The 20,201-nt window shown below is 34.8% G+C and overlaps 1 protein-coding gene across 1 annotated transcript in view; it reads left to right on the top strand.

Annotated features, from left to right (window-relative positions):
- Window positions 1-322: 322 nt before the first annotated feature.
- Window positions 323-20,201, top strand: part of LOC136028524 (uncharacterized) — a 39,721-nt gene continuing 19,842 nt past the window's right edge. Inside the window, exons 1-5 of the mRNA XM_065706369.1 lie at window positions 323-404; window positions 1,821-2,129; window positions 3,680-3,870; window positions 6,911-7,144; window positions 16,099-16,335. Of these exons, the coding sequence (XP_065562441.1) occupies window positions 323-404; window positions 1,821-2,129; window positions 3,680-3,870; window positions 6,911-7,144; window positions 16,099-16,335 (1,053 nt within the window). The remainder of the gene's footprint in view (window positions 405-1,820; window positions 2,130-3,679; window positions 3,871-6,910; window positions 7,145-16,098; window positions 16,336-20,201) is intronic.

Genomic DNA, 20,201 nt, shown 5'->3' with positions numbered 1-20,201 from the left:
ACACAAAAATCAAGCAACAATCCTAAAATACTTTATTTTTATTCTGTAAAAAGTTTCCTTAATCGGTTTACTTTTACTGTACCCAAACTTCTATATTTTTTGTGTTTTCAGTAAAGCATTAGTTTTCTATAATCCTAAAAACATACATAAATAGAATTAGTTGGTTTATTTGTACTAGTTTTATTGATATACAGACTGTGGAGCAGTAATTTTTATTCGTTTTAAGTTTCAACTTGGCTCTTGACTTCCCTTTGAGAAAACTTTGTTTTTTTCAAATTTAAATAAAAAGGTGGCCACCGAATTGTTAAAATTCCCTGATCAGATGGTAGATATTCTACCAAAGGGAAATTCGTTGACTCTCAATGTTGAAAGTGTGATGGGAATGGTTAGTTTGTCTCAGAGTGGTCAGATGGATCCATTTGCACGATCTTGGCACTTTTTGAGGCGGTTGCATATTTAATTTTTTCAAATTGACGCATTTTTGGAGGTGGAAAATTGTTCATTTGGCACATTTTAGCGTTAAAAATAGAACTTCAGTTGCATTTTCACTTTTTTGGAGGCGCAACTTTAAACCAAATATCTGACAACACTGGTTTGTCTTTGGGATTTTTGAGGTACTGGGAGAAATTAAACAGCAAACACCAAAACATTAAAAAAAAAACCCACTAATTTTAAGCTTCTATATTGAAGTGAAAAAGTGTAAGAAACTACTTAATCAATTAATTTATTTCAAAAAAGATCTCGTCCAGTTTTTTTTAAACACTTTGTTTGAAAAAGGCATAACTTCTTCAATTTTTCTTATTTTTTTTATTTATTTTTTATTTTTGAGCATCCAGGTTTTGCCAGAAATGAAGTAAGTAGAGGACATCCTCCAAAGTAAGGGATCTACATGTTTATATGAATTTCCTGCTTTCACAGTAAGCTATTCTGTACGAATGTTTTTTATGGATTTTTTTTTCATTATATTTGATGTTAACTGGCCGCTTTGAAAAAGGCTTACAAAGTGTCTTTTGGTTAATAATACAGCTGGCAAAATGTTTGAAACTTCAAGATGGACATATTTTAGCTAAAAATGAAACAATTTCGAATGCACACACATTCATGGACCGAAAACCTGGTAACACTGCAACTACTTCAATATTTCCTCAAATTTTTTCTTTGTTTAAGGTAAAATTGAAAATTGGATATTCTAAGCCAGGAGCAGAAATATCTATACTTTTCTAATCCTAATTTTTTTTTCACTTACCCTACCTTGTACAGTAAAACCATTTTTTTTTCAAGGGCTTGCTTCTTAGATCAGTGTAGTAGTAATGGCGTTAGCAAGAGAGGTATGATGTATATATGTTAAAAACTAAGATCACTGTATTCCCTTCTCAATGATACTGTTGTTAATTTAACTGTGGGATTATTTAACCTTTAGATATTTATGTATAGACTACTTCGCTTGCAGATTTACATACCTGGTAAGGCTTCATATTTAGAATTAGAAAGCAAAAGTAGGTTCAATCTGTAAAGTAGGTTCTTCCGTGCTGTGAGGTTTGAACAATAAAAGCATGTTTAAAATCGGTTTTCGACACCTTAAAACTGTATTTATTAGCTCTATTAGTTTATTTCATCGATTTGGCAGAACTGAATTACGTTGCAAATACAAAAACAATTACGTTAATAAAATTATGACTAACTAGTCATAATTTTATTAATTATGACTAACTAGTCATAGTCATAGTCATAATTATGACTATCTTGACGCTAACTAGTTGATTGCATCAAATGAATTCCCTTGTAATAGTATCATTTTTAAACCCGCATTTATTTTCTAGATCCTATGAATTTCACAGTTTCTGGACGATCTTGGCTGAACCGCCAGCGTAAAAGCTGGAAAAGACGCCCCCGAAGTGCTGAAAATGATACTGGAAATGCAAAACATACAGAAAATGACTTAGAAGATACTAGAAGTGATGGAAACGGTACTGAAAATGAATGGGACGAAAAAAATTATGTTATAATCTCAGATGATGCTGCTTTTGAGGAGTTTCTTGCTGAATTTAATAAAAATTGGACATCTAGTTTCTTTGAGCTGCCTAAGCGAGGACGGTCTAAAGATGTCCAGTTCCGTTTTACAGCTCCAAGTGAGTTACTTTTCCCCGTTCGCTTTTAATTGCTTCAGCGCAGAATTATCACATGTATTTTGATGACAAAAGAGTGTGATGTATTCCCAGATGATGTTAAATCAAAATGTGTGAATTCCAAACAAATATGTTTCAACTCTAGATGAAATTTAATCAAATATGTTTTGATCCTAAACAAATATGATTTAATTCCTCGATGATGATTTTGATAAATTTCTTGCCGAGTTTAATAAGGATTTTTGGACGTGTTGTTTCTCTAAGCTGAATGCTAATGAGAGCGAATACATGCTCGTTTATGAGTAAAATAAAACAAGGTTTTTCACAGGAAAGTAAAGAACGATATTTAAAATGGTGTAAACTACGAGTTTTTTGCGTTAAAGTTTAAGCTTAATTGAGTGCATGATCAATATCTATAATATTTTCAAAATCTAGAGTAAAGGGCGTCATAATTCGAGGGGTGGCATCTCTTCATTTACATATGATAATTAAGGTTCTATCTCTTTAAACGTTACTCTTTACTTTTATTTTAAAAATCCTGTTTTTATTTAATTTATCTCTATTTTGAGGGTCACGTCACCCTAAACTTGAAGAGGTGATGCTGGTGCAGCTATCCATCCACTGCTTCCCTCTTTAATCCCTGACATCTACAATAATGATTAAACTGTTATAATAGTGCTTTGTAAATTGCAATGACTCCCCAAAGAAGTAGTCAGGAATTTTGTGTCTGATTGGGGTCTAAAATTATAAAATAGATTTTGTGCATGATAATGTTTAAACTCTATAATGCATGTGGTTTATTGGAAAAACCTTGTTTCTGGAGGCCTCACCCACCATTTTTTCCACCTCCGCGCAGATAAGCATATGGACATATACCTTTATTTCGCGTTCAAAATATTGCAATTTCAAGAGAGAGCATATCAGACTCCCAATACCTTTTTTCACGCTTAGTCTAAAATTTTCTTCCAAAAATGGAGTCGAGGAGTTACACAAACCCATCCTCCTCCCTATAAATTTGTCTAAGACCTCCAAAAATCCACCTTTCCCAGAAGGGCAATTATCTTCCTTTATTTAAATTTTCGTTTGAAATTCGTTATCCTAGTCTTAAATATTTCGCGGTCCAGAAAGGCTTAAGAACAGAATAATTTGGTTTATTTTTGAAAGTTTCTTGTTGCTATCCAAAGACAATCAGAACTTCAATTAAAATGTAAATTTTGTAAATTAGAATTAAGCTTGTTTTTTTTTTTTTTTTTTTTTTTTTTTTTTTTTTTTTTTTTTTTTTTTTTTTTTTTTTTTTTTTTTGGTTCTATATAACTCTACACTGTGAGTGACCTTAGTAGTATTTAATTCCTATTAAACCGATGTTAAAATGTTTGAATTTCCACCCTTGTTTGTTTCTCCTCTTGGTTTTCCTGTTTAGTTTTCTGCTATAATACTTAGATCGTTTTGAACAAATTTAGCTGCGAAGATCGATGCTGGAGAGCAGATCTTTTTTTAGGATTTGTTTCCATTATACCATCTTCACATATTTAAGCATCAATGTGATCTTTTAGGACCCTTTGCCGGTAATCGACGTCCGAGAGTCTTTTTTCCACGTGATGGCCAATCACCCAACGATGTCGACGCACCGCCTGATTTCCAGCCTCAAATAAATCTAACTGAGTTGTTTTTCGGTACAACCCACTCTATGGTTGGAGATAATGAAACTCTCGTGGACTATCTGAAAGAAATGAATAAAGTAGAGGTGAGCCACTCAAGTTTAATTATCAGGGATTTGCAGACTCGTTACCCAATGAGGTAGTATCTAGAGACTCAATGTAGCAGAGAGAAACTCCTTAGCCCCCTGAAATCTCTGGTTTTTAATATTTATTTGTCCTATCTATTTCACATCACTCGTTTTCTATATTTTTACCATCTGTAATGCGTACCCTTTACTTACCCCTTCCCTTCATGAAAATGTTGGGTTCTAATTCGGTAGTCAGGCCCAGTAAATTATCTCGCCCAGTCCCTATATCTCCCTGAAGATGGCTCTGTTAATTAAACCAAGACCTATTTTACACAATTTCTAACTTGTTACCTCTTGGCCCTTCTGATTTTAAAGGTTCGTCTCATCTTAACTTGCGCCTAGTAAGAAATATCAACCACCTTCATCACAGTGAACATACAAAATTATAGTTACATATGTTTTGCATGGAGTGACAGGTAATTCTAACTAACCTCATTTACTTGGATTTGATTTGTGATTGGTGATTTGTGATAAAAGGATTGGTGATCCCACTTGCATAGCTTAACCTCGGTAGTTGTAGCAAGTAACCATCTCTAGACGCTATTTTTTAATCAGAATCGCTTCTAAAACATGACTTATGTTTGTCCTAAAAAGTATTTTATGCAAAAGTTGAATTCCTATCTTCACCATTATTTCTTGCCTAGGATCAATTCCTTGAATACTATTTACTTAAATGGACACGTTTCTCATAGGCCTGACATACAGACAAAATCGAAGGGTATTCTTTTGAGACTTCTTTAAAGCCACTGTCTCAAAGGAGTTATATAAAGGCCAGAATTTGTAAGAAAACAAAAGATCACAGACAAACAGTATAGCATTCCTTAAAGAAGGTTTAACACCCAAATACTTCTATTCTTTATTGATTTTTATTTTGCCAACTTGGAAGCCCAGTCCCAAAATAATATATCCATATTTATCTTAGTTTGTCTTAATTCCTGGTGTAATTATGTTTTATTTTTACATATTACTATAAGATACGTCTTTAATACGACATGTCTATTGGATCAGTTCAAAACGGTAGTCTGAGTCACATCGTCACATCTATAATTTAATTTTCTTTCAAGTAAAAACCATTTAAAGTCAATTCTAGAATGTATTTTGCTTAAATATTAGAAGCCATTCTTAATTACAATTCTATTCTAATCAGCTCATGATTTAGAACATTCTGTAAATATTTTTTCGTTTATTTGATTTTGCTACAAATCAACGGTGCTCCGAAACTAGGAGGATTATTAGTATATTTTTAATTTTATTTATCTCATCTTTGGAACTTTCTGTTCTCTGCGTCATCATAGCTTAAAACTTAATATCTACGGTCATGATAACAACTCATAAAATGATTGTCACATTGCATGTTTATGTCTAAAGTCCGTCTCTTTTTCATAAGGGTGACATCCGGTTAACCTTGGTCTATGTCTTATAAAAACTCTTCTTTTTTAGAAATTATTTCCTCTTAGGATCATACTGATGAATTTTGACAAACAAATGCCCTTTTTTTTGATATCTCAGGAATTATTTCATTAACTGATGGATATTTTCGTAACAACTGACACTTGCAGGATTTCTTATCCAGGATCAAAGAGTTCAAGACTTATCTAACCTCTCAAGGACTGTTCAAAGGCTGTCTCGTTAACCTAACGAGCGAACGATCCTTCCATGTTTTCTGAAAGCTGCAAGTCTTTTGTACTAATCTGTTTTTCTTAGAAGTTTGTTTATAAAATTGTCAAATGGATTGCGTGAGGCCCGTGAGCTGTGGTATATTTGGTTGAAATTGAACGTATATATTTTTTATTTCTACTACAATAAATCACAAGTAATAATGTTTTACTTTAAGCGCCTCTGAGGATTATACAAGGAATTCACAACAGTAGCGATTAATATGTTTTGAAAAAATCCTTGAATGGCAAAAAACACTTACTTTAAGCGACGTGGATATACAATCCCAGCAAGACTTCCATGTCTAGACATGTTTGTTTGATCAAGAACTTTCTTAAGCAAGGACGTTCATCCAGACACGCAAGTAAGGGTCACTCTTAATTGTAAATAATGAATATGATACAAAAAGAAAGGCTAATTGTTGAAATTTGAAATCCTAGATACAAAATTCTAAACTCTAGAACTGGATGTTTAGCTGCAGCGTGTTGCAGCAAAGCACTGAAATTTACTTGTGAATGGGGACTGCATGGACGTTGATGCGTCCATGCATCAACACGTTTATGACACGTTTTTATCAACACGTGTTTAGACACGTGAGGCACGTTTTCTAAAAATTCAAGTATAATTGGACGCGGATATGAACGCCACTTTAGTGTTGGAATTAGTGTAATATTCTCTTGGATATAGCACCTGAAAAACATTTGGTGATGCACATTAGCATGGAATCATCTGTCTCAGGGACTATTCTATGAAGGCTGTTTGTTGGCTTTTTTATCCTTTTAGTGGGGTTTAACACATGCATAAAACCTAGGCGTTGAGCTGGGTAAGGCCATAGCCTGAAACACAAGTGAAAATCGTGGATTCATGATACGGCTTGGAAGCGTAAGAAACAGTCTTGAGAATATTACTTCCTTTTCTATATAGGGCTGAGATAATCTTAAATCTGTCATTAAAAATAGTTATAATAATAAATTTATCCACCGTGTTTCATTTCAACATACAAAAATGATTTGCACTGAATTTATTATTTGTTTTGCAGCAAATGCAGGGGTTTGCCAAGTGTTTCAGTCTGGGCAGAGGGATGATGCTAAAATCCAAAACACGTTCTTTTTTTCCGAGAAAAACTAATAAAAGTTGCAACATTTCACGAATAAACATTTTAAAGCAGCAAGTTTGCTTTGTCCAAAAGCTGAAGAGATTGTTACTATTAGCAAATTACCTTTTCTGTAATATTTAGGAAATTTTTTTTTAAATAACATTCTTCTAAGAGGGGATACGTCCTCAAGACCTTCAGAGGTATTCCCCTCAGCACACCCATGTTAATATTTGTTTAAATTTTCAGGATACGTTAACCTCTGAGAGAACTGAAGCATATCGAAATGGATCTCTTAACCCCTTAGACGTAAGCAGGTCACATCTTGAATTCATTTTATTTTATGGCCTTGACGCACCACGTGACTTTCAGACAAATGTCACTCTTAGAAATACGATGGCACGTTATTTATCTAATAAGATGGAACGATTTGGCCTCCTCGCAGGAACACAGACATATGAGCCTCATCAGTATCCAGAAATCGTAAGTAAATTATGATAAGATTTTTATTAAAGAAAACAATTAATAAAAAAGCAAATAATATATAAATTTAAATTCGGAAAATAATTTCTAATAGAGAAGGAATTAATTAATAAATTGAACGATTCCAAAATAAATAGTGCATAATTACTTATGTAATATAAACAAAAGAATAACAAAAATTAACAATTGTGAGAAACAATTTGCATGTTTTTCAAAATTAGCTCGACATGAAAAAATGACATTGCCAAGAGAACAAAAAATTGTTTCAAAGAATTGGCATCGACGCAGATACTGCTTGAATTTTCGTTATGTGTTATGATTATAATTAAGCATACTTAGATTTAGAGGAGGGATGATGGGTATGTTGACCCCTCTAAAAAAAACAAAGAAGAAAATGTAGGAAAACAAGAACTCGAAGAAAAAGACGAACACCCAAAAGAATGTTTCTCCTACATGTTGCAAGAAGTACTCAGCGCTGGTAAAGAGAAAGATTCTTAACCATAACAAGTTAGGAAAAGTGAAAGAAACTTAAATAAAACGAACGAATAAAATCAATATTTACAACAGCTACTCCACAAAAAAATATGGGGGAATGATTCTGCCCCTTATAGTTGCAAATTCGACCCTGATTAATAGACATTTGCACCTGTAAAAGACCGATTCGGGATTCAACCACTGTCTCACAAACTCCATAGACATTTTTAGATGCATGCATAATAAAATTTTTGGTATAATAAGTCTAAAGCTTACGACCCAAAGCATCAATATCTCCTTTCATAGAAGCAATGGTCTACGGGTTCGATTAGTCCTTGGTTCCCCTTATTTACCACTACTGTTAATTCCACAAGTTCTTTGCAGTATTAAGCCACCTTAGGTACACACTTGAGAACAACTGGTCTTCAGTTCTTGCATCTTAACTTAATTAAACAAACAAAAGCAATTTTTTTTTTAACTGAACGCAAGGAGCGACGTTAAAACTTAGGACGAACATAAATTATTCTGTATATGAAAGGGGCTGTCCCCTCTTCAACGCCTCGTTTTTTTTATATTTAATTTCTAAACGTCTTTCAACTAATGCAGGTTCGAATTTGGCTCACCTTATATGAAAAATTGAAACGCAATTTGCATATTAATTTTGGCAGATTTATTCCGTATATTAAGGGCTGTCCCCTCCTCAGTACATTGCTCTTTACGGTAAAGTTGCTAGCACTTTTAAAAAAGCTTCCTATTTTAATTAAATGACCTTCATGTTGCAGTAGATGCTTTAAAAAAATTGGGAAACACAATCAAACTTTAACATAAAGAGCGAGGTATTGAGGAGGGGGCAACCTTTAATACATGGAATAATTTCAGTTCGTTTTTCAAATAATGCCGGTAAATCTTGCTCACCCTCTATGAAATCTACTCCTCCCCCTCACAGAAAACTCTTTCGTTGAAATTTTATCCAACTTAAAGTTCACCCCCATCCGTCAAACTCCCCCCAGACAGTTCCATCCTTGCTGGAAATCCCCCTCACTGTAAAATTCCTTGCGTAGAATTCAGCCTGAAAAATTCTCATTATCATTTTCTTATTTGAATAAGACTTTAATCCCTAATCGGTAGTAGTGACGGCCCTGTGGATCCGACCGGGGCCCTATCCCTTCGAATTCCGATCCGGGCTCTGTTTTAGAAATTTCTTAAAGATGCAGGTGTCTGTTACGTAATAAGGAATGTTTCCTTCGAGATACATGTGCATGTTATATAAGGAATGTTTTCTTCGAGACAAAGGAGATTCCATTAGTCAAGTGTGGGGGGGGGTATTAAGACATTTTTCATATAGAAGCTTTTTCAAGATGTTTCAAGACATTTCAAGACATTCTTGAGACATTTTTTTCGAGACATTTTTCAAGACATTTCAAGACATATCAAGACATTTTTTAAAACATTTTTCTTCATTACGGTTTTCAAGACGTTTCCAGACATTACAAGACATTTTTATTCAATATATTTTTCTTCATGATTTCTTTAGTTTTTACGTAATAGGGAATGTTTAGCAGTGTTAAGGATGACGCATTCTTTCAATGTGTATTTTTCCTTTTTAAGATTTCTTTTTCTTTCAAGACATTTTTCTCAGGGAACCTTTATATTACAAAGATAATATGTCCAAATTAGGATTCAAACGGGATAGGGCTACTATGGAATGGAGCGCTAGCCAGTTGGACTATGGAAGCCTTTCTAACATTTTGATTCGGGTAATGCATTCAATATGATAACCTTTATCACGCAAGTAGAATCCCTTGTTCGCGCATACTAGAACGATTAAATGAATTGCTTGTTCCTTTATGGATGCAATAATTAAATTGCTATGCAAGATAAATCGATTACTAGAAATTGCTTACATTTGGTATGCACCTGCATTTTTATTAATACTTTAGAGTGTATTATCAGATAGTATCGGGGCTTGTTAATAACATTTTTTTAGTAATAGAGTCTTTTACTCTATTGGAAATTGAATTTGCTATCAGGGATAAAATTAAAGTGGGAGTATCATTATGGGTAGAATATGTTACACCTTCATACACAATCGACATTTTTTGTTTTCCTATTCACTACACAAAATTTTACACTTATATTAAGGGCATTCTTGAATGAGTATACCTATGTACAGATATTACATAGTGCTTAAATTGCGTACATGATTATTTATCGAAGCTTTATACTGAAACAAGAAACTTAAAGAATGAAAGCTTTTGTACAAACAAATTTAATTAGTAAAAATAATTTATATGCATAATTAAAACACAGAAAAAGCATATAAAACTCAACAACGGAAAAAACAAAATGCAAAAAAACTTAAACAGGATAAAATATAAGTAAAGAGAACCATGAATTAAAGAAAGGTGGGAACCGTACCAACCAGTTCCAACGGGGGACCCATAGCATTCAATGCCATCAGGTGGACCTACATCCAGTTCCACCGGGGGCTAGAAACCAATTTCAATAGGACCCTAGCCAGCTATTCTCGCGGGGCCCCTAACATTCCCATTCCAATAGGGGGCTCTTGCAACCAATTCCAGTGAATCCTTAGAAACTAGCCCCAGTGGGGGCCCCTAGCAACTCTTTCCATCGGGGCCCCTATCAAGCAATTTCAGGGTGTGTGTGTGTTATTAGAGATGAAATTAAGCCATATTAAGAGATATTTCTGAGAAATTTTAATAAAAATGTATCGTTTCTTTGACTGGGTGTTAGATTTCAGCCCCTCAAGGCCGAAAAATTCTTTTAACACCAGCCACCTTAATTTTAATCTGTAGAACGTGTTAGTTCAAGCAATTCACGCCACCATGGCAATATCTGGCTGGTCTGTGGCATCCCTCTGATACATTTTATCACTCAAAAGGTATTTCTACCTGAAATTATTGACATCACTCACAATTCTACCATAATTCTGACGTAATTCTACCGTAGTTCTACCCAAAGCTGCTGCATGAATATATAAGCAAATCATCAGTAAAAATTATTGACATTACTCGTAATTTTACCAAGACTCTAGCAAAACTCTACCGTAATTCTACCCAAAGCAACTGATATTAGTCTCTTAAATGAAGACATAAGCAAATTATCACCAGTAATTATCGACAATACTTGTTATTCTACCAAAATACTACCAAAATTCTACTGTAATTATATCCACAACCGCTAATACTACTCTGCTAAATTAAGACATAAACAAATTATCACCAAAAACTATTGATATTACTCGTGATTCTACCGAAATTCTATCTAAGTTCTACCGTAATTCTACCCAAAGCCAATGATACTAGTCTGTTAAATGAAGTTAAAAACAAATTATCACTAGAAATTATTGACATTACTCGTAACTCTACTAAAACTCTACCGTAAATCTACCCTAAGCCAATAATACTAGTCTGTTAATTGAAGATATAAGCAAATTATCACTAAAAATTATTGACATTACTCGTTATTCTATCCAAATTCTACCCAAATTCTAATCAAAGCCAAAGCCAATGATATCTGTCTCTTAACTGAACACATAAACAAATTGTCACTAGAAATTATTGACATTACTCACAATTTTACCAAAATTCTACCGTAATTCTAACCCAAACATAATGACACTAGCCTCTTAAATGAAGACATAAGCAAATTATCGATAGAAATTATCGACATTACTCGTAACTCTACCAAAATTCTACCAAAATTCTGCCGTAATTCTACGAAAAGCCCATGATACTACTCTTGTAAATGAAGACATAAACAATTTATCACCAGAAATTTTTACTTTAATCGTAATTCTATCAAAATTCTATTGTAGTTCTAACAAAAGCCAATGATACTAGCCTCTTAAACCAAAGCCTATGATACTATCATCTTAAATGAAAACATAAACATATTAGCAATAGAAATTATTGACATTGCTCGTACTTCTACCACAATTCTACCGTAATTCTAAATAAAACCAGTGATACTAGTTTCTTAAATGAAGACATTAACAAATTATCACCAAAAACTATTGACATTACTCGCAATTCTAGGAAGATTCTAACATAATTCTATCCAAAGCCAATGATACTAGTCTCTTAAATGAAAACATTAACAAATTATTACCAGAAATTACTGACATTACTAGCAATACTACCAAAATTCTGCCGTAGTTCACCCCAAACAAATTAACACCATAAATTTTCTGACCTTACTCCTAACTCTACCAAAATTACGCCATAATTCTAACCAAAGTCAATGATACTAGTCTCTTAAATGAGAACACCAACAAATTATCACCAGAAATCATTGACATTACTCGCAATTCTACCAGAATTCTACCATAATTCTAACCAAAGACAATGATACTAGCTTCTTAAATGAAGACATAAGCAAATTATCACCAGAATAATTGACATTACTCTTAATTCATTTAGGACGTTAGTATCATTAGCTTTATTTAAAATTACGGTAGAATTCTGGTAGAATTTTGGGTAGAATCGGAAGTAATGTCAATAATTTCTAGTTATAATTTGTTATTGTCTTCATTTAAGAGACTAGCATCATTGGCTATGGTTAGAATCACGGTTAGAATTTGGGTAGGATTTTGGTAGAATTACGAGTAATGTCAATGATTTCTGGTGACAATTTCTGGTTATAATTACGAGTAATGTCAATGATTTCTGGTGATAATTTGTTTATTTCTTCATTTAAGAGACTAGTATCATTGGCTTTGGGTAGAATTACGGCAGAATTTTGGTAGAATTACGAATAATGTCAATAATTTCTGGCGATAATTTGTTTATGTCTTCATTTCAGAGGCTAGTATCATTGGATTTGGTTAAAATTGCTCTAGAATTTTGGTAGAATTTCGAGTAATGTCAGTAATTTCTAGTGATAATTTGTTTATGTCTTCATTAAAGAGACTAGTAACATTGGCTTCGGGTAGAATGACGGTAGAATTTTGGTAAAATTACTGTTGATTATTTGCTTACATCTTCATTTACGAGACTAGTACCAGTGGTTATGGGTATAATTAGAGTAGAATTTTGTTAGAGTTTGGTAGAGTTGCGAATAATGTCAATAATTTCTAATGATAATTTGCTATGTTTTCATCTAAACGACTAATATCAGGAGCTTTGGGTAGAATTACGGTAGAATTATGTTCAATAATTTCGGGTAAAAATGTCTTTGAAATTATAATATGTACCACAGCGATGCCATGGATCCAACCACATATTGCCATGGTGGCGTGAATTTTACTAACATGTTCTACAGCTTAACGTTAAGTTGGGTTGTGTTAAAAGAATTTTTTGGGGGTGGGGGCTGAAATCTAACACTCTGTCATAGAAACGAAGCATTTTCATTAAGGCCTCTCAGAAATATCTTGTAATATGGCTTATATTTATCTCTAATAACAACCCCCTTTCCGCTGCAATTGCTTGTTAAGACCCCCGATGGAAAGGGTTGCAAGGGGCCACCGGTGGGGTTGGTTTCTAGGGCTTCTTTAGAATTGGTTGCAAGGACCTCCATTGGAATTCATCACTAGGGTCCCATTGGAATTGGTTTCTAGGCCTTCAGCGGAATTGGATGTTAGGGGTCCTGCTGGAATAGCTCACTAGGGTCCCATTGGAATTTGTCTTTAGGTTCCCGGTGGAATTGGATGTTAGTACACCCCCCCCCCTCCCGGTGGGTTTTAATGATAGGGTCGCCCCTCCCCATTAGAATTGCTCGCTAGCCCCCTCCCCCTGTTGGATTGAATTCTAAGGCCCTTCTTTGCAATTGGTTTGTACGGTTCCCATCTTTCTTTTTTCATCGTTCTTTTGCTTACATTTTATCCTTTATTTACATTTTGATTTTTCGTTTTTTTTTACATTTTGCTTTTTCCTTCGTTGAGTTTTAACTGTTTTTCCGTGTTTGAATAATGCTTGCAAATTTGTTTTCATTAATAAATTTGTATGTACAGAAGCTTTCATTCTTCAGATTTCTTGTTTCAGGATAAAACTTCGATAGATAATCGTTTACGCAATTTAAGCAATTTCTAGCCTAATTACATAGGTATGCTCATTTAAGAATGGCCTTAATGTAAGTGTAAAATTCTATATAGTGAAGAACAAAAGAAACCTTTTGGTTATGAATGCAGCTGTACCATATTCTATCCATTATGATACTCTCACTTTTATTTCATCTCTGATAGTACATTCTTGTTCCAATAGAGCAAAAGACTCTATTACTAAAAAAATTATGAACAAGCCTCAATATTATATGATAACACTCTCTATAGCATTACTTAATATGCAGGTGCATACGAAATGTAAGCAATTTCTAGTAATCGATTTTCCCCTGCATGTCAGTTATTGCGGCCATATGGGAACACGGAATTCATTTAATCAATTTTGGAATGCACGAACAAGGGATTTTCCTTGCATGCTATAGGTTATCATGTAGAATGTATTACCCGAATCAAAATGTTGGAAAGGCTGTCGTAGTCCAACTGTTTAGCGCTCCATTCCATGGTAGCCCTATCCCTTTCGAATCCTAATTTGAACATAAAATCTTTGGAATATAAAGGCTCCCTGAGTAAAATGTCTTGAAAGAAAATTAAATCTCTAAAAGAGAAAAAACGCTTTGAAAGAAAAAAATACCGTGAAAGAAAATGAAATCTCTTAAAGTATTATGTTACATTCCATGTGTGTTTCGTCTTAATTTACAAGTGGGGATTCCCCACGGGCCCTGACGGAACACGTCACGATAGAATGCGTCATCCTTAACACTGGTAAACATTCCCTATTATGTAAGAACTAAAGAAATCATGAAGGAACATGTCTTGAAGAAAAATGTCTTGCATTGTCTTGAAAAACGTCTTGAAGAAAAAAATGTCTTAAAAAAGGTCTTGTAATTTCTGGAAACGTCTTGAAAACCGTCTTGAAGAAAAATATCTTAAAGAGTGTCTTGAAATGCCTTGAAATGTCTTGAAAAATGTCTTGAAGAAAAATATCTTAAAAGTGTCTTGAAATGCCTTTAGACGTATTGAAAAAAACGTCTTGAATAAAAATGTCTTAATAACCTCAACCCCTCGCTCGACTAACGGACTCTAACAAGTCCTTTTACGTAACAAGCACCTGTGTCTCGAATAGAAAATTCTCTATGATGTAACATGTACCTGTGTCTTGAAGAAGTTTTAAAAAATGTGTCGGGACCGGGATTTGAAGAGATAGGGCCTTGGTCAGATTCACAGCGCCGTCACTACTATCGGCCTCCAGAGCTCCCTTCCACGGAAATTGCCCTTGGAAAATACCCCAGGAACATCTCCACATGAAAAATTTGATAAAGGGAATGCAGGACAATTAAAAAGAATTCCATATAGTAATTCTGACAAATCACCTCTCTGTAACATTTCCCGTTGAATATTCACATCCCCCCAGAAATTTCACTCTCCAAGGAAGACTCTCCCTTTAGAAATCCATCCAAGCACCCCCCCCCCCCAACAAAATGTCTGTATACTTCCCAATAAAAAATACTATACGTATACAATGGGCGAATTTAATAACTTATAGGCCTCTCCCCACGGACTATGGTGGGTCATTTTACACCTAATTACATTATTATTTGATTTTTCAACTATACTGAACAAAAAGGCTATCTCAAAATTTTTATTAGATAATTTTTGGGAAAAAATGGGCGTCGGAAGGAGCTCAGTTACCCTCCAATCTTTTTGGTCACTTTCTGGTCTCAGGCTCGTAACTTTTGATAGGTAACATTAAACTTGATGAATCTTGAATATTTGGAATCAGCATGATAAGTTGATTCTTTTGATGTATTTATCGATATTAAAATTCCATTTTTTAAAAGTTCGGTTACTATTGAGCCGAGTTGCTTCTTACTTATAGTTCGTTACCACGAACTGTTTGACTTTGAGAACCGAAGATCAAAGATAGAAAGATATTTACATGAAATCAACAAGTAATAAACCATGAGAGCACTTACTACATCACATGCTCCCCCCCCCCACTTAGCTTTATGGCGGGAATGCAGGGAGATAAAAACAACAACAAAAAACACACTTTAAAAAGGAAAATGACCGGCGGTAGCCCTCCACTGATAACTCCCTTAAAAACTACCATAGCAAGGTGCCGTGGGCAATGCACAATAAAACATTCAGTTCCAATTTGATCCATGGAGAATAATTGTATGGGGGCATGAACAAAAGGAAAAAAAAATTTACCGAAAGCAAAAATGATTTTATAATTCTTCCAAAGGCACTAAACCGGTGACTTTTTACTAGGACAGATAGTAAGCCCGTCACCCAGCTTTGAGGCAGCTGGGATCGAACGTCAGGCCGCGTCTTTCCAAGCAGATATCATATCAACGCAGTGCCCTACCACATCGGTTAGAGAGACTAAGTTAGATTATAATAAGGTTGTTTCATAAATTAATTAGTTGTATTTTTTAGGTTCTAACAATTTCTCTTTTAGTTTCCTGAGAAAATACCTAAAGGAATAAATATAATCGGAGTTCTTCCGGGCCGACGATGGGGCACAAAAGATGACGAGATCATTTTGCTAGCTGCGCACTGGGATACTGTGGAAGGTAGTAATGGGATGGATGACAACGGCTCAGGAGTCTCTGTAGTCTTGGAAGTAGCCCGCGCCCTGACTGAGGCTAAATGTGTCACGGAATTCAGCGTTATGTTTGTACTTTTCGATCTTGAGGTAAGTATTTTTAGTCTTGTCCCTAAAAAATTTCCTTAACCATGTCTCGTTCCTAAAACTTCTCTAAAAGAACTCTAAGCTTCCTAAGAAGTCCAGTCTCCTGGATTGCTACCTCTTTTCTATGGCTTTGTTTACAGTACTTTACGCATACTTTACATTTTTCTCCGTCTCTGATCCTAAACTTCTTTCTTTGTCTCCCTTCTAGTGTTTCTTTCCTTTTTTTTTCTAGTGTGCCACAAGGCATGAACTCGGTAAATAGAGTCTAAATGCACCGTAAATGTGCATGTATACTGCAACTAAAAATATTCTGTTCTACTGTCTCTATCTTTCTTTCTCTCTTCTTCATCTTTTCTTGTCTCTCTTTTTCACCTCCTTGTCCTTCAAAGACATTAAATTTCTACTTTACATCATTTGGCGAAGATTTACAGTTTTTACAATTGTCGATGTTTCAGCTCCAGGTTTTTTTACAGGGACGGGGGGGGGGTATTGTCCACGGAGGGAATTTTCAGGGATTGTGGATCAGCCCGGAACTGTTTCAGCCAAGCATAAATGAAACAATTTACCTTACAGAGTTACATTTGGGAAGGGGAATTCGTAAAAAACCACAGGCTTTGGGTGGGGTATCGTTTGCCGGAGCCACGATTGAGACTGTACTTGACGAGCGCAAAGAAGGGAGGGAGACCAACCTTCACATAAAAACTTGAAAGACCTATCCATGGCTTAAATTTTAGCACACAGGAATTTGTGTGTCCCGATGTGAGAATTACTAGCCCCCAATGAAATATTGTAATGTTGCGCCAATGCATAGCAAAAACAGATTTTTTCAAGTAAGAAAACCAGCTGGAGATAATCAACAAACAACCGAAGCAAAAGTGATGAGTTCCACTTGTTTCCGTTTGAGAAAACATACAGAATTCAAGTACAAGCGCAAGAAATCACAAAGAAAAGGATTCATAATACAATGTACCTTGTTTCGGACGAAACACTTATGAAAGTGGAAAGATATTCCAGATCAGAATACAAATATAAAATATAATGTATGAAAATAAAAATTGAAACTGCCTTCAGATATATTTGTAACTAGACAAAAAGTATGAGCCTTTTGATATTAATTTGGGAACTTCTGTTTTTTTGGGAGAGAATTATTGCTAAAGAGATTTGAAGAAGCAAATACATTCCCAAAGAAAAAGAACTCGTCATCTAGTTATAGGTGATTGAGATTCATTTATGGTAGCCATTTTTTTTTATCTTTAATGTTGTTTGGACAGATGACGAAAGAAAATAAGTTTTGAACTAAAATGACTATGATTCAGCTAATTTTGACTGATCGATTTAACAGTCAAAAGTGAAAAATTACCTACATTAGAGCGGCTATACATCCTTCAAAATAAAAATTTTACAGCCAATACAAGCTCTAAACTTATGGCAATTTTGCTCCAAATAAAGCGTAGGCTAATATTTATAACCTTGCATCAGCAACTATCCTCTTTTGTTCCCATTTTTCTCTCTAACGTTTTTTTTTCCGATGCATCCTACTTTTCCTCAGCCTGGGGCTTACCAAAGGACTGAACAGACTTTGCGCGCATATGCTAAGGATAGTAACATGTCTGGAGCTTAACATGCCAAGCTAGTAATTAAGTATCGGAAGGGACTCACAAACTTTCTGGTCTTCCAACCAAACCCAAATCCAATACCATTTAACTAAAATTTAAGGCCTTTCCTTTATTTAAAAAATCTTTCATAAACCTGAGCCAACAAAGGATCAACTTTTATTTTGCTGTCTATTCAAAGTTAGTCGATCTCAATGCCCACTACGGTGTATACCTTACCCAACTCTTGAAATGACAGTATGTCTAGGGGGAGTGGAAATTCTCTGAAACCTTAAAGTTTGTAAATTTAAGCACTATGTGTGCTGAAGTGTGCACTTGTGTAAAATCGATATAGAATTTGAGGTATTAAAGATCAGTTCGTCAGTTCATCCATCAGCGTAGTCGTTCGGAATTTGAAAACCATTCTACAGAGCCCCAAAATAAGTAAGTCGTGACAGTTAAGATTTTGAATTATCTTATTACTCTAAAAAAATGACCTTATACGTCGATTTTCAAATCACGACAAAGTTTTAAAACTAGAAACGTGAGTTTGTTAAATTTTAAGGTACGACAATTCGAGACTACTTAGTGGAGGGGGAAGGATTTTTTTCACTAAATGAAGATACACAAAGAGGTGGTTTTGGGAATCTTATCCAGCCCAACTCTTGAAAAGACAGTACTTCTAGGGGGAATGCAAATCTTCTGAAACCTGAAGAAGTACATGCTTAAACTTCAACTTTGTAAGTTTAAGCACTTTGTGTGTTGAAGTGTGCACTTTGTGTATAATCGATATAGAATTAGAGGTGTAGAAGACCAGTTCGTCACTTCATCCATCAGCGTAGTCGTCCGGAATCGGAAAACCATTCTACAGAGCCCCTTATTACTTTAAAAAATGACCTTATACGTCGAAGTTCAAATCAGGACAAAGTTAAAACTAGAAACGTAAGTTTCTCAAATTCTCAGGCACGACAATTCGAGACTATTTAGGGAGGGGGGGGGGGGGGCTAGGAATTTTTTCACTAAATGAAGATGCACAAAGAGGTAGTTTTTGGAATCTAAGGGGGAAGTTTTTTGTTTTGTTTTTAAGAAGCCATGGAACAAGTATTTTGTTCACTATGCTTAATATTTCAATATTTAATTCTAAAAAACTATTCTAAACATTCTATAATCCTTAATACCCAATTTAGGGATTTCCAAACTAATATGATACGGTAGTGGTCTGATCTCATCTACGGTTAATTGCTTCCATCATTACCTTATCAATCGGTACAGTGTGAAAAATTTCGATACATCTTATCAAACAGTTCGTGGTAACGAACTGTAGTAAGGAGCAGCCCAGTTCAATAGTAACCGAAACTCTAAAAAAATGGAGTTTTGATGCCAATAATTACATCAAAAGAATCACATGTTAATGCTGATTTTAAATATATAAGTTTCATCAAGATTAGTCTTACCCATCAAAAGTTACAAGCCTGAGAAACTTTGCCTTATTTTAGAAAATAGGGGTAAACACCCTCTAAAAGTCATAAATCTTAACGAAAATCACACCATCAGATCCAGCGTATCAGAGAACCCTACTGTAAAAACTTCAACCTCCTATCTACAAAAATGTGTAATTTCATATTTTTCGCCAGAAGACAGATCACTGATGCGTGTTTTTTTGTTTTTTTTTTCCAGGGGTGATCGTACCGACTCAGTGGTCCTAGAATCTTGCAAGAGAGCTCATTCTAAAGGAAATCAAAAGTTCTAGTGCCCTTTTTAAGTGACCAAAAAAATTGGAGGGCACTGGGACCCCTCCCGCGCTCATTTTTCCCCAAAGTCACCGGATCAAAATTCTGAGATAGCCATTTTATTCACCATAGCCGATCTATGTCTTTGGGGACGACTTACTCCCCCACAGTCCCAGTGGGAGGGGCTGCAAGTTACAAACTGTGACCTGTGTTTATATATAGTAATGGTTATTGGGAAGTGTACAGATGTTTTCAGGGGGATATTTTTTTGGAGCGAGAGAAGCTGAGAGGGGTGTACGTGGGAGGATCTTTCCATGGAGGAATTTGTAGTGGGGGGGAGAGAATTTCACTGAAGGAGGCGCAGGATTTTCTTGCATTATTTAATAAAATGAAAAACTAAAAATGAAAAGTTTTTTCAACTGAAAGTAAGGAGCAGCATTAAAACTTAAAACGAACGGAAATTATTACACATATGAGGGGTTTATCTCCTCGTAATACCTCGCTCTTTAAGCTAAAGTATTTTTAGTAATTTCTACTATTTATTCTA

The sequence above is a fragment of the Artemia franciscana genome, chromosome 6 (assembly GCF_032884065.1).
Source record: "Artemia franciscana chromosome 6, ASM3288406v1, whole genome shotgun sequence".
NCBI lineage: Eukaryota > Metazoa > Arthropoda > Branchiopoda > Anostraca > Artemiidae > Artemia > Artemia franciscana.
The sequence above is the reverse complement of the archived record's forward strand: the minus strand, read 5'-3'. Positions and strand labels throughout refer to the sequence as shown.